This window comes from Ovis aries, chromosome 18 (genome assembly GCF_016772045.2).
Source record: "Ovis aries strain OAR_USU_Benz2616 breed Rambouillet chromosome 18, ARS-UI_Ramb_v3.0, whole genome shotgun sequence".
Lineage (NCBI taxonomy): Eukaryota > Metazoa > Chordata > Mammalia > Artiodactyla > Bovidae > Ovis > Ovis aries.
The window spans coordinates 2,201,446-2,216,628 of NC_056071.1; the positions used below are offsets into that span (position 1 = coordinate 2,201,446).

At 49.7% G+C, this 15,183-nt stretch overlaps 1 protein-coding gene across 4 annotated transcripts in view; it reads right to left on the bottom strand.

Annotated features, from left to right (window-relative positions):
* ATP10A (ATPase phospholipid transporting 10A (putative)) overlaps window positions 1–15,183 on the bottom strand; it is a 180,870-nt gene that overhangs the window by 93,738 nt on the left and 71,949 nt on the right. For 3 of the 4 annotated variants that reach the window (XM_042235015.2, XM_027956993.3, XM_015101852.4), the window contains exon 2: window positions 11,958–12,162. In XM_042235015.2, the coding sequence (XP_042090949.1) occupies window positions 11,958–12,162 (205 nt within the window). Of the gene's footprint in view, window positions 1–9,883; window positions 11,641–11,957; window positions 12,163–15,183 lie in introns of those variants that run through there. The other variant, XM_042235016.2, reaches the window with a different exon arrangement.

Here is a 15,183-nt window from a genome sequence, read left to right on the forward strand (position 1 = left end):
GGGGTCCCTGCGCTTCCCTCGAGAAAATCAGGAGCAGCAGTGACAGAGAGGCCTAGCACACGCTGCCCGCTGGGACCACCACGCAGGGCTGGGCGTGTGGGCGGGCTCCTCACGAAAAATGTCACAGCTCTCTGACCACTGACAGGGGCCCCCCAACCCGGTCCCGGTGTCTGCGGGGCCAGCATCTCCTGTCCACAGGTGGCCAGGCAGCCGTCAAGGACTCCCAGCTTCCCGGGGGGCATGATGTGCGGGATGGCACCCCTCCATGAATCCAAGCCCCCCGAGGCTCCGGTCTCTCTGGTGCTTGAGACAGAAGTCCTACCCAAGCTCCGGGGCCCCGCCCTGTGGGCACAACTTCCCTGCGCACCTCGGGCTGCAGAGCCTGCCCACAGCATATCTACTCAGGGCGCCACACTCTACTCAGGACCCTCCAGGAAGTCTCCAGTGCTGAGGGTGGATGCCCCTCAGTCTCACCCTTGCAGCCTCACAAAGTCCGTCCTCACAAGACTTCCCGCCTGATGGTCAAGGTTCCAGAACGCTCGACCAAGGACAGATGACTGAAGCAGCCATTTGAAGTTCCTTCCAAAACAAACCTCTATCTGTAGGCCTTTGAAGCTGGCCTTCTTCACCACCCAAAAGGGCCCACGTCTAATCACCAGCAGGAGGAGCTACTGAAAGGTCACTCGTCAGAAGTACGTGAGAGTAAATTTTTTCCTTTTTTCTCAAAGACACAAGACTCACACAAGGATATCTGTTTGCATTAGCATTAGGTGTGTGTGTGCATACAACAAGGAATGATTTTGAAGCTTAGGCCCAGGACTAAACTTACAAAAACCCACACAGATGTAGCTCAGAGTCCACTCCCTGGAAGAGGAGGATTCCTGGTCGCTAGCAATGACGTTTTTAGAGGCGGCAGAGAGCGGAAGGCATCCAGTCACAGTTGCTACCTAGCAAGCGGCTCTACTGGAAACCAACAAGCTTCAGCCTGACCTCAGCTGGGTGACGACATCCATCAGTCCCGCTAGGTAGGATCCCAGTGCCTTCTGCAGCACAGGTTACTCATCGGCACTGCTGGGAAAGCCCCAGTGTATCTCAATACGGTTTAAACCCAGTTTAGATGTCAAGAGCATGGTTTCATCCACACCCAAGTGGGTAACAGTGTAGCACAGCTCCCCTCCCCTTACAGACAGACCCCCTGCAAGACAGACAGGCTGGGGCCTGGGACCCTTTGCTGCAGTGCCTGCACCTGAACAAATGTTTCCTCAATCTACAAAATAGCAAAGACCTGTAAGTTACAAAAATAACTGTGTGCACGCACAGTTGGGACAGATTATGGACAAGATGCAAAAAGACCAAAAAAAACAAAACCACCACCAATCAACTGCCACGTCTAAACAGCCAACAGCAACACACGAGGTTGGGACAAAAGCAGGGTACTGTGCCTGCCCCTGCACACAGCACCACCGAGGGGCTGGCAAACCACCTGTGCTACCGCTCCAGCCGGAACCCTGGACACATCCCCCACCCCCACACAGGAAGTAACGTACAGGGCCCAGCTTGCCCTGCACCCCTCGGGGGAGCAGAGGGGCCTGTTGCTTGTTCTCGCCCTCACTGCTGCAGCAGGGGCTCCAATGAAGACTGGCCTGGTATCCGGCCTCTTTTTCTCTTGACTGGGGAAGGCCAAGAACCCCGGTGGGCCTGGTTCACAGGACACCACAATGACCACGCGGAGGGGGATGTGGACCCCTGCTCTGTTCACATGCATGGGGGCCAGACACTCAGAAGCAGTCTCACCAGCGCAGGAACCTAGCGCTGCCTTCCACGGAGGAGCCCACACAGACGAAAGGCTTTATATAACTTTCCCCGATAATTGTTGCTGAAGTGAGGAACTAGACTTTTTTTTATAAACCACACTTAATCACAAATTCTTATTGATCTTGCTCATTAAGTATTTCCTAAGTTTAACTCATCTTGTTCATTTCCAAAATTATTGTTCTAATTTTAGGCCATTACCATTTCTTGACTAGATTATTGCAGTATTTCCCTATTGCTTTCCTTGCCTTAAAAAAAAATTAATTTATTTATTTTAATTGGAGATTAATTACTTTACAATATTGTGGTAGTTCTGCCATACACTGACATGAATCAGCCAGTGGGTGTACATGTGTCCCCCATCCTGAACCCCCCTCCCACCTCCCTCGCCGTGGCATCCCTCAGGGTCATCCCAGGGAACCAGCTTTGAGCGCATCAAACCTGGACTGGAAATCTATTTCACATATGGTAATATGCATGTTTCAATGCTATTCTCTCAAATCATCCCACCCTCGCCTTCTCTCACAAAGTCCAAAAGTCTGTTCTTTATATATGAGTCTCTTTTGCTGTCTTGCATATAGGGTCATCATTACCATCTTTCTAAATTCCATATATATCCATTCAGTTCAGTCGCTCAGTTGTGTCTGACTCTTTGCGACCCCATGAATCGCAGCACACCAGGCCTCCCTGTCCACCACCAACTCCCGGAGTTCACTCAGACTCATGTCCATTGAGTCAGTGATGCCATCCAGCCATCTTATCCTCTGTCGTCCCCTTCTCTTCCTGCCCCCAATCCCTCCCAGAATCCGAGTCTTTTCCAATGAGCCAACTCTTCGCATGAGGTGGCCAAAGTACTGGAGTTTCAGCTTCAGCATCATTCCTTCCAAAGAAATCCCAGGGCTGATCTCCTTCAGAATGGACTGGTTGGATCTCCTTGCAGTCCAAGGGACTCTCAAGAGTCTTCTCCAACACCACAGTTCAAAAGCATCAATTCTTCAGCGCTCTGCATTCTTCACAGTCCAACTCTCACATCCATACATGACTGCTGGAAAAACCATACCCTTGACTATATGCATTAATGAATATGTATTAATGTTTTTCTTTCTTACTTCACTTTGTATAACAGGCTCCAGTTTCATCCACCTCACGAGAACACAAATGTGTTCTTTTTAATAGCTGAGTAGTATTCCATTGTGTATATGGACCACAGCTTTCTTATCCATTCATCTGCTGATGGACATCTAGGTTGCTTCCATGTCCTGGCTATTGTAAACACTGCTGCGATGAACATTGGGGTACACGTGTCTCTTTCAATTCTGGCTTCCTCAGTGTGTATGCCCAGCCATGGGATTGCTGGGTTATATGGAAGTTCTATTTCCAGTTTTTTAAGGAATCTCCACACTGTTCTCCATAGTGGCTGTACTAGTTTGCATTCCCACCAACAATGTAAGAAGGTTCCCTTTTCTCCACACCCTCTCCACCATTTATTGTTTGTAGACTTTTTGAAAGCAGCCATTCTGACCGGCGTCAGATGGTACCTCACTGTGGTTTTGATTTGCATTTCTCTGATAATGAGCGATGTTGAGCATCTTTGCATGTGTTTGTCAGCCATCTGTATGTCTTCTTTGGAGAAATGTCTGTTTAGTTCCTTGGCCCATTTTTTGATTGGGTCATTTTTTTTCTGGAATTGAGCTGCATGAGCTGCTTGTATATTTTTGAGATTAATTCTTTGTCAGTTGCTTCGTTTACTGTTATTTTCTCCCATTCTGAAGACTCTCTTTTCACCTTGCTTATAGTTTCCTTCTTTGTGCAAAAGCTTTCAAGTTTAATTAGGTCCCATTTGTTTACTTTTGCTTTTATTTGAAATGAGGAACTAGACTCTTAAACATTCAGAGACGAAAGGAGGCTGACACAAAAAATTCAAACGCTGCGGCAACTGGTTTCATGTTGTGGGAGCAGCGACCTTCCTCTTGTCGGTAGCTCTTCTCAGAAAACAGGGGAAAGGGAGAGACCGCAGGCATGACACCCCATCAAGAAATGAACTGCCTCACCAAGCACTGTGCAGAGATGGGGCTGCCTGGGCACTACTGCCTAATACATTCAGGGAACAGAGATTATCAACAATCAGACTGAAAATCCCAGGCCCCTCAAGAGTGCGCTCCTGTAGGTCAACATGCTGCTGGAACACTACATTTCAGCCCAGAAAAGAATCTTTTTATCCTCTCCTCGAAGATAGCTAAAAGTGGTAACTTGGACATGCTCAGATCATCTTGCTTTATTCTTTGGGACACACACTTTGCACACACACACTCTCAGACACATATACATGCCTACACACATACACACATACCTACATACACATCCATATTCACTTATGAGGAGGAACTTATGACAACTGGGAAGATCTCACATTGCCAGCTCCTGTTGGTAAAGAAATTCTGCTCCAGAAACATACATACACAGCCTCAAACTTTTTTCAATCACTGATGTAATTCAACTACATTTAGAAAAACTGAAAAAAGATTAAATTATTTTTTCAATGAAAACACACAAAAAACACTTCACACCATACACCACCATAAATAGAACGAAAACCTTATAGCTTTAGTTATCATTTTCCCAGAATAAGAAATAACTACTTCCAACCATACAAAACACACAAATTTAAATGAACACAAGGTTGAAGTTTTTATATACTGTAATAAGATCTTTTATGATTAATCTTCCACATAAGCATAATATTATTAATTTCCTGGCATTCAGCTGTTTTCATTAAGATTACAGTGCTTCACTCTCTGTAAAGTCTGCTTTGTTAGACCACAGGTTCAAGTTAAAAAATCCATGGCAAGGCCACCCGGCTTAGAAACCAAAGCATCTTATTAGACAATCAAATTGACATTCCCCATTAATCAAATACAGTTGATACTGTAAAACATGGCATGTCTCAGATAATTATAGTACCTACCTAACTGAATTGCTTTGAATATCCATACTTGCTAGAATTAAAATTTGAGTCCAAATATAGTTCTTCTCAAAATAATTTTCTTTCTCGAAGTCTTTCCTCTTACCTATTTAATGCCCTTTAACAAAAGTATGTGTGTGTTAAATTTGAGAATAAAAATGTCCCACAGTACATATATATAATGGAATATTGCTCAGCCATTAAAAAGAATGAAAATACCATTCGCAACAACATGGATGGACCTAGAGATTGGCATACTGAGTGAAGTCAGATAGAGAAGGACAAATATCATACAACATCCTTTTTATGTGTGGAATCTAAAAAGAAATGACACAAATCACTTACTTACAAAACAGAAAGGGACTCACAGACTTAGAAGAACTTACAGTTGCCAGCATAAAGGATGGGCAGAGGGACAGTTAGGGAGTTTGGGATGGACACGGACACACTGCTATACTTACAAAGGATAACTGACAAGGATCTAGTACATGGAATCCGCTCAATGTTACGTGGCAGCCTGGATGGGAGGGGAGTTTGGGGGAGAATGGATACTTGTATATATATGGCTGAGCTCCCTTCACAGTTCACCTGAAACTATCCCAATACTTAATCAGCTACAGCCTAATACAAAATAAAAAGCTTTCAAAAAATAAAAATAAAGCTCAACTTATAGACAACCATTTTTAAAAAATGTCCCATAGAATAAATTCTGAGCTTAATGACTACACTTCATGGTAAAAGAAAACCATGAATCTTTTTGTTAAGGCTTGATATCAACTGATCCAATTAACACAGCCAGCCAGCTGTCTTTGTTTTCCAGTTTGATGACAGATGGTTTCCTTCTGCAGTCTCACAGCAGAGAATGTAGCTACTTTGAAGACTATTGGAAAAGCTTAAGGAAAAAGAAACTTTGTTGCAAGAACTATATCACAAACCACCTTTCACCCCTAGTTTTCCTACCACAGAGATAATTTGGGGAGCATGTGTAGGTAGAAACAAAAAATATTAATTTTGTTTCCTCATATTTGGAATTTTGGTTATCCTTCTCAGCTCCTTGAATTTTATCAAGTAGCTTGGGGGAGGACTGCCTCTCCCTCCTAAAGGAAACTCAGCTTTGTCACTGCCTGAGAGAGTCCGGCACCCAGTGCTGGTGGGATTTTAGACGAATCTATGTGCATAAGTGGAAGGAAAGCCACTGATTTAGGATTAGGATCCTGCCAGTCTGGACATTACGGGGAGGATGGATACATATATATTTAAATATATGTATACTTAAAAAGCACTACTTTTTAAGGTAGTGCTTCTCAGACTTTTCCCAGCCTAGGAAATTCCACACTGATGTCATCAGGAGCACGTGCCAGGCACACATGCACACACATATGCACACACCCACACACGCCTGGGCAGAGCGAACTTGGGCAGGCTCGTGGGTTCAGCTCTTCCTACAGCTCTCGCAATCAGTGCTCCACGCTGCAGGAAGCAGATGGCCCCGTGGGTGTGGGCAACAATCCATCCAAGAGACAAACCAGAGGAACGTTTTTTTCCCAGGAAACTAGCCCACACGAAGTCTCCTCCTGGACAGCCCCTCCCTGACTCCCAGATGCCTTCTGTGCCTCGGGGCCCCACCCTCTGCCAAACTCCACCACTGGGCACGCAGGGCCCTGACTGCTGCTTTATCCCTGGTAGTAGCTCTCGTCCACCTCTGCGCGATTTCCTTATTCACCACGAGGGAAAAAAGGTTTGCCTATTTTGATGGGTGCCTAGAATGGCATTAAACATATAGTAGGTGCTCAGGAAATGTTTGCTATAAGAATGAAACATCACAAAAGTGAATCTGTTAAAAAAAATGATCACTGTGAAATCATCAGCCTAAGGAATTCCTCATTTTGCAGAAGTGACTGTGCAGATGCAGTTGAACGGGCAGGACTGCAAGACCTGAATGAACGTGTGGGATGGAGGGACAGACGCCCGGAACAGACAGGCCTGGAGCAGCCCATGCGGCCAGACCCAGGGGCGCCAGGCTCTCCCCAGTCAAGTGGCGGAGGAGGAGCGGGCCTTGGTAGAACCTCCTGATTTCCCGTTCTGTTTCTTGTCTATAAAAGTGTACAACATCATTACCTGACAATTTATATTTAAAAATATGATTTGGAAATGTTTGCACTACTATGAACGGGAGAGGCACGATAAGGTCTGACTCCCAGGAAGCTGGAACAAATGTGAGTTGCTGGGACAGCTCACGGTCAGCCTTGCTGCTGCTGCTGCTGCTGCTAAGTCGCTTCAGTAGTGTCCGACTCTGTGCGACCCCATAGACGGCAGCCCACCAGGCTCCCCCATCCCCGGGATTCTCCAGGCAAGAACACTGGAGTGGGTTGCCATTTCCTTCTCCAATGCATGAAAGTGAAAAGTGAAAGGGAAGTCCCTCAGTCATGTCCGACTCTTAGCGATCCCATGGACGGGAGCCTACCAGGCTCCTCCGTCCATGGGATTTCCCAGGCAAGAGTACCGGAGTGGGGTGCCATTGCCTTCTCCTGGTCAGCCTTGGAGTCCCTTTTATTTCGTGGATAACGCCAATTTGACAGTTTGACCCAAACTTCTTTTTTTTTCATTTTTGGTTTGCAGGATCTTAGTTCCCCAACCAGGGACTGACCCACCGGGCTGTCTGCAGTGAAACCACAGAGTCCTAACCACAAGGCAACTTCCATGACGCCAACATTAAACCAAACGTTCGGCTTGAATTGCCAATACCTATGCTTCCTTCTCCAGAGCCGAGACGGCTTGGTGGCTGGAGGTGTCTGGGTGCCCTGTCCTGTGACCCGGGGATTTGGGCAGGCCACACGTGCACCCCACCTCACTGTCATCATGCTGGGCTTCCAGCCTCTGAATTCTGTATGATTTGGTGAACACTCTTCAGTAAATACAATGCTGTGTCCACCTCTGAGACATCATCTGACCTGTGTCACTGCCTCAAGCACTCCCTGGCTCCCAGACCCTCCCTCCCATCCTCACCTTCAGAATGTGGTTCACGGCCTCTTTCTGAATGCCTTCCTGGCCTTCTGGAAGGCTCTTTCCCAGCCCGTCCCCTCAAGGGTGTCTCCTCACTGCTCAGTGTCAAGCATCTGTTGGCGAGCAGGCCTGGGTCCTCTTGGGGCTGGGCCCACCGCCTTAAATGCCCAGACCCTGCAGCATGTGGACCACTCTCTTTCTCGGCATCTTTCCTGGCAAATAAGCTCTTCATAAACGACTTCAGAAACTGGAAAGGGTAGGAAGAGGAGCCACTCTCTCATCGTCAGGATTGGGGCGGTGCTGGCCATCCACTCACTGCATTTGTCCTCCGGGACTCTCAGCCGGGGGGACCGGGGCCGGAGCCTGCTCTGCTGCCCCCTGTACCCCAACCTGAGCCCCTCTCATGCACAGGCCTGGGACCCCCAGGACTGCTGTCCAGAGAGTCACCTCTGGTGGTCGTTCACAGCAGCAGCGGGAGTCACACACAGAGGGGGGCATCCTCAGCACCCAACTCCAGCAGCACCTGCCCCGGCATCGTGAAGTCATTGTGCCCAGCACCTCTCAGTGATGGCACCTGCCCCGGCATCTCAAAGGCATCATGCCCAGCATCTCTCAGCGATGGCACCTGCCCGGCATCCCAAAAGCTTCATGCCCAGCACCTCTCAGTGATGGCACCTGCCCTGGCATCTCAAAGGCATCATGCCCAGCACCTCTCAGTGATGGTACCTGCCCCAGCATCTCAAAGGCATCATGCCCAGCACCTCTCAGCGATGGCACCTGCCCGGCATCTCAAAGGCATCATGCCCAGCACCTCTCAGCGATGGCACCTGCCCCAGCATCCCAAAGTTACCATGCCCAGCACCTCTCAGCGATGGCACCTGCCCCAGCATCCCAAAGTTACCATGCCCAGCACCTCTCAGTGATGGCACCTGCCTCAGCATCTTGAAGTTATCATGCCCAGCACCTTTCAGAGGATGGCACCTGCCCTGGCATCCCAAAGTTACCATGCCCAGCACCTCTCAGCGGAAGGCTTCCCTACCCCCGTGAGGGCTGACCCCGGGACAGCCTCAGTAGCCTTCCTAGCACCCTACAAGGGACAGCCACGAACTTGGCCATGAGAGCGAGGCTCAGCTTCAGGGCCTCCTCCCTGGACGCTATCTCAGCCCCGGGACTGCCGGCTGTTCTGTCAGCCCCTCTACATTCTGGGGAGTCGCTTCACTTCTTACTGCACAACATGCATGGGGAATTTTGTCTTTACATCAAACTTGCCCTAAATCAGGTGTGGTTTCTGCCTCCTCACTAGACCCTGGTGGATGCACCCAGACCCTGCATGATTGTCAAGGCCCTCTCTTATTCTTCACCTAAGTTTTTCAAATAGCTCTAATTTAAGCTCCCCTAGGGGCCTCCACTTCTAACAGAGCTGTCATCAACCTGGGACAGTATTACTGTGTATTGGACAGGAATATGCTTTTCACCTGCCTGAGACGCCAGCTGACTCCATCTGTGAAAACCTCACCTCAATATACGGGACTGAAATGTTCCTGACATTGCAGTGTTACAGCTGAACCTTGGTTTTCCAATTGTCAGGCTTCCATGGGGAAGTTCATATATTTCAGAATAATACGGTATAAAAAAAAATTCAGGTACCAGGAAAATGCCTCTGGACATTAGGGAAAGAAGGGGAGAAAAGAACAGAAAGGGGAAAAAATATACTAATAACAGGGACTAGAGTGTGCATATTGAAGAATCAGGGTGCTAATAAAGAATTTTTTTTAAAATAAATCAAAATGGTTTAGGTTCCTAATTCTGGCCATTTTGATCAGGTATGGCTCAGGTCTGCTGGCTTCCGCAGGCACACACAGGCCATACATAGGTAGGTCAAGGATGCATCTGTCTGTGGCCATCCTGGAATTTCAACATCCAATCCATCTTACAAATTACACATTTGTACAAACCACCAGTGAGCAGTAAGGTGTTCCAGCTTTCATTTGGGAAAAAAGTGGGTTGAGGAGGCTTTTAGACATCACTGAGTTTAGCAGCTGAACAAACCAGATGATGGGAAACAAGAAAGTCACTCGCGAGAGCTGACCAAGGAGATGCACCTACCTGGCTCTGTCCCTCTCGCCATCCAAACAGATCCATTCTGCTCTCCAGTTCCGCAGTTTCACCAGATCATCCCAGTGTCTGAGCTTTCATCCATTAGACGCTCAGGTGCATCTGTTTATGTTACACACACCTTCTGCACACGCTGGCCGCTTCTCCAGGATGGAGCTGGAGGCTGTGTCGTCACTGCCTCCCTCCAATCCAAGCCCATCCTTGCTGACCTCAGGGGTGGTTCCCACGCTGGGCTGGAGCCTGGAGTGGGCTCAGGAACTGCGGGCTTTGGGGACCTGGGTTAGGCCCGGGAGTCAGGTGGCCTCAGAGCAGAGGCACACGGGGCCTGGGGGAATGTGGGGCAGGGACAAAGTCGCCTTGCGCACTTACTACCAAACCCTGGAGCACGATCAATGCGGAAGCTAAAGCACACTGAACAGGCCAGTGCTAGGCCCCGAGGGTCCCCAGCAAGCCCTGCCATCAACTCTTCTGATTTGGGAGAAGACAATCCTGTTTTTAAAAATACCATTTTTAATGTTTATGTACGCTTTGCCTCATTGCAAGAAAGATTTGAAGCAACTCACAAAACCATTCTTAGCACAGAAAGAACCTGAAACGAGGAAATCAGGGTGGTGGATGGAAGCAAGAGCACAACAGTCCTGACACGGTGAGGAAGTCAGGGTCCGCAGGAGGTGCGCAAGTGTCAGGTTCAGAAAGCCCTGCCACCAGGGCTGGCGGGGGCCCCAAGGTGTGGGAGGCCATCTGGCCCTTTGCAAGTGTGTCAAGGTGGGCACAGCAACCAAGGGCAAACAGCACGGACACTCACAGAGGAAGCCAGGGATGCCCTGCAGCCACCCTGCACGATGAACACTGCGCTTCAGATGCCAACACTGCCCCAGGGACACCCCAGGCTATAAGACAAGCCGACTGCTCCAGAACCCCTCGGTGCTGAGTCTAAGGCCTGGCTCTCCTGTAGGAGCTCACGAAAACAGGACAACGACAGAGGAAGAGAGCCCCCACGCCCCACAGTGGCGCCCTTCCTGAAACGCAGGAGCACATCCTCTCAGGCGCTTCTTAAACTTTCCTTCCTTGATGGCAAGGCCACAGGCAGAGACAGGCAGCGCGTGTCAGAACAAGGGCCGCCATGATCCTGATCACGCTCCCTGACGGCCCCTGGGTTCGGGCCCTGTCTCCTCTGCACAGGCCTGCGGGGCGACAGAGGAGGGAGCCTCCTGGGGGCTCTGAGCTTTCAGCCACGGGCTACTGCTTGGGTACCGAGGCTGGGCCCGGCCCCCAGTTCTACCTCTCAGTCCTCACAGGCCTAGCATTTCTGAGCTGGACTGACGCTCCTCCCAGACAGGATCCAGTCAGAGACGGTGACGCAGATGGACCCGGGTGGATGCGGGTGACCTCAGACACAACCCTGAGGAGAGGAATCTTAAGCCACGTGCTGCGGCCAGGTCGCTACTTCTGCTGTGTCAGAACAAGAGCAACAGGCAGATAAGCACCAACAGTTGGCCAGGCCCAAGTGTTCCCAGTGGTGAAGGCCATTCCAAGTCTGAGACATGGACAGTGGACCCAGATTCACAGAGCCAGCCTGCTCCCCAACCCCCGGCAGTCGCGGCTCCGGCGGGTGGCGGTACCCTCAGCCCCACCCCAGGCGCGGACCTACCCTCACCGGAAGGGAACGCCCAGACCCTCGGCCCCGCCCCAGGCACAGACCTGCTCTCACCGGAAGTGAATGCCCAGACCCTCGGCCCCGCCCCAGGCGCAGACCTGCTCTCACCGGAAGTGAACGCCCAGACCCTCAGCCCCACCCCAGGCGCAGACCTGCTCTCACTGGAAGCCAATGCCCAGACCCTCAGCCCCACCCCAGGCGCGGACCTGCTCTCACCGGAGGTGAACGCCCAGACCCTCGGCCCCCGCCCCAGGCGCGGACCTGCTCTCCCAGGAAACAAACGCTCAGACCCTCGCCCCACCCCAGGCGCGGACCTGCTCTCCCAGGAAACGAATGCGCTCAGAGGCATGGAGGCCCAGGCGGGAGACTTGGCGGCATGCGGTTCCCGGGAGGCGCCAGGTCACTTACGAGCTCAGAGAAGCCTCGGACCACCTGGCGCTGCTTCAGGTTGGTCTCCCCATCCAGGTTGGCTGTCTCGATGTGGCACAGCCCGTCGGGGTCGCTGGAGGACAGCAGCAAGATGTCCGCGGGGATGGTCTCATTGCAGCGGAGGCGCACGAAGTCTCCCACGCGGATCTCCTTCCAGAACCGGTTCACGTACTGCTCCTCCTCCCTGGCAAAGACACGGCTGTTAACATGGTTGGCGGCAGCTGACTGAGACCACATCTGGTTGGCGGGTCGGTGAACGCTCTGTGCCACCCTCTGGCATGTGGAAAATTTCCATAATAAGAAGTGCTGAGGAGCCCCCTGCTGGCACAGCAGGTAAGAATCTGCCAGCTAGTGCAGGGGACACAGGTTCAATCCCTGGTCCAAGAAGATTCCACATGCCACAGAGCAACCTAGGCCAGTGTGCCATGATGAGTTTTCTGTGCTCTATAACAAGAAGCTCATGTACCGCAATGAAGAACATCTTCCTCTCCCGCGGACGCAACTACAGAAAGTCTGCACACAGCAACAAAGACCCAGGGCGACCAAAAATTAATTATTTTGAAGAGAAGCACTTGAAGATAACTGAAGGCCACAACCAGCGTAACTCCAATTACATGAAATATCTCGAACAGGCATCCATGGCGATAGAATATGGGTTCGTGGTTGCCACCGTCTAGGGGTTAGGGAGATGAGGAGAAGTTATTTACTAGGTACAGGTTTCTATTTGGGGTGATTAAAACGTTCTGGAACTAGGTAGTGGTCATGGTTGCACAACGCTAAACATACAAAATGCCACTGAATTATTCACTTTAAAATGGTTAACCTGGGGACTTCCCTGGTGGTCCAGTGGTTAGGACTCAGCACTTTCCCTGCAGAGGCTGCATGTTCAGTCCATGGTCAAGGAACTGGGATCCCACTGCCATTACCTGGTCAAAACTAATTACTTAATTAAAAAAAATAAAATGACTAAATTTTCCACTCCTAGGTATATACCTCTAAAGAACTAAAATCAGGGACTTGTATAGGTATTTGCCTACCCATGTTCATAGCAGCATTACTGCCTATAGCGTAAAGGTAGAAACAACCCAAATGCCAACCCACATGAAGTGAAATGAAAGTCACTCAGTTCTATCTGACGCTTTGTGACCCCATAGACTATACAGCCCATGGGATTCTCCAGGCCAGAATACTGGAGTGAGTAGCCTTTCCTTCTCCAGGGAATCTTCCCAACCCAGAGACTGAACCCAGGTCTCCCACATTGCAGGCAGATTTACCAGCTGCGCCACAAGGGAATATAGTGGAATATTATTCCACCATGAAAAAGAAGGAAATTCTGACTCATTACAAAATGGATGAACTCGGAGGTCATTATGCCAAGTGAAATAAGTCAGTCACAAAAGGACAACTATTACACAATCTCACTTTTATGAGGTCCCAACACAAGACAAAGTCACAGAGACAGACAGGAGAATCTCTGCACCATCTGCAGGATGGGGCCCACACAAATGGGTCCTCCCCATGGCACTCAAGATGAAGTGGATAATCACTGGGAACACTGCCGCTACAGTCAGCTTTCAGCATCTGTCAGTTACCATGATTAATAGATAGCAGGATAAAAACATTATGTGTATATTTCTGCTTAGATTTTTTATTCTGGAAAATTGAGCTCATTAATCCTACAAAGGACATTTTAAGAGTTCGTTGGAGGCAGTCTTGTCCACATTTATAAATAAGCAGAGAACCAAGACTCTATCTCAAGATGTCATTCTACATGAGGAAACTGCATCAAAAAATCCTCTGGGCTATACTGTCAGGAAAATAAACAGCCCTAAAACACATTCCACTTGCACACTCACCCTCTCACTGGCCCCTCTCATAAAGTGACCTTCCTCAGCTGAGCTCCCAGAGACCAATTCAGCAGTGAGTCTGGGTCTCACCTGACTCCTGAGCTCTGGCGACCAGTCCTGAGTGTCAGACTTCTATTTTATTCTGAGGGCACCCATGGCAAACGTCCAGGGGCTCCTAGCATCAGCTGCCCCAGGTGCTGAAAACTGAAGAAGCTGTTGTAAAGCCTCTGTTTTCTTGCATTCCTCTAATTCAGGAGCACAGTAGTTTGGCTGCTACAGAGCCAACAAAGACAAATTAGATACAACTTTGTCCTCAGAACTAAATGTAAGGTGTACATACAAATATTAAAAGAGGAAGAGACGTAATACAATTTTATCAAACATGCTGCTGCTGCTGCTGCTAAGTCACTTCAGTCATGTCCGACTCTGTGTGACCCCATAGATGGCAGCCCACCAGGCTTCCCTGTCCCTGGGATTCTCCAGGCCAGAACACTGGAGTGGGTTGCCATTTCCTTCTCCAATGCATGAAAGTAAAAAGTGAAAGTGAAGTCACTCAGTCATGTCTGACTCTTAGCGGCCCCATGCACTGCAGCCCACCAGGCTCCTCCGTCCATGGATTTTCCAGGCAAGAGTACTGCAGTGGGGTGCCATTGCCTTCTCCTATCAAACATGGTGTGTATTCAAATAATACTTGACCAGCTTATCTAAATTGTAAGATATTATTTTGCAACTTATGAAACTCATTTCTTGTAATTTCTTGTACATGTTTATTACTTAATGGCTTTTACTTTTGGAAACACGACTTTGTTGAAATCAAAAAAAGTAAAAGCCAAATGCAAGACCAAAGCACTAGACAGCGCCCCCTGGGGGTTGTGGCCTGCAGCCCCCAGTGGGGCTCTGGGGCCAGCACCCCCTCCAAGGCCAGGACACTGTTCAGATGAGCATCCCCCAGCTGGACAGTCCCCCAGCCCACCCGAGGGCACTGCTCGCTGGCTGTCACAGTCTCACCACCTTCCAGTGGACGGAGAGATGAAACATCATCTGGGTTCCCATTTTCTCTTCTGAAGGTCAGACTTTGACTTTCTACCATTAGAAACATTAGCTCCTTAGTTTTTCTTCCACCTCAGGACCCTTTGTCAGCTTCCCACAGAAGGCACAGAGGCATCTGAAGGGCCTGTGTCCTTTCCTGAAGAAAGTATCCAGAAGCTACGTCCCTGTGCGGTTCCTGAGGCAACAGTACACTCCAAGCGAGCTGGGCGGCCCAGAGTGACCGAAGCTGCCGGGAGACCAGGCCCCTGCCCTGGGGACGGGCGGCCAGGGGAGGCAGGGGGGCGGCGGCGCCCGTCCGGCTCAGTTTA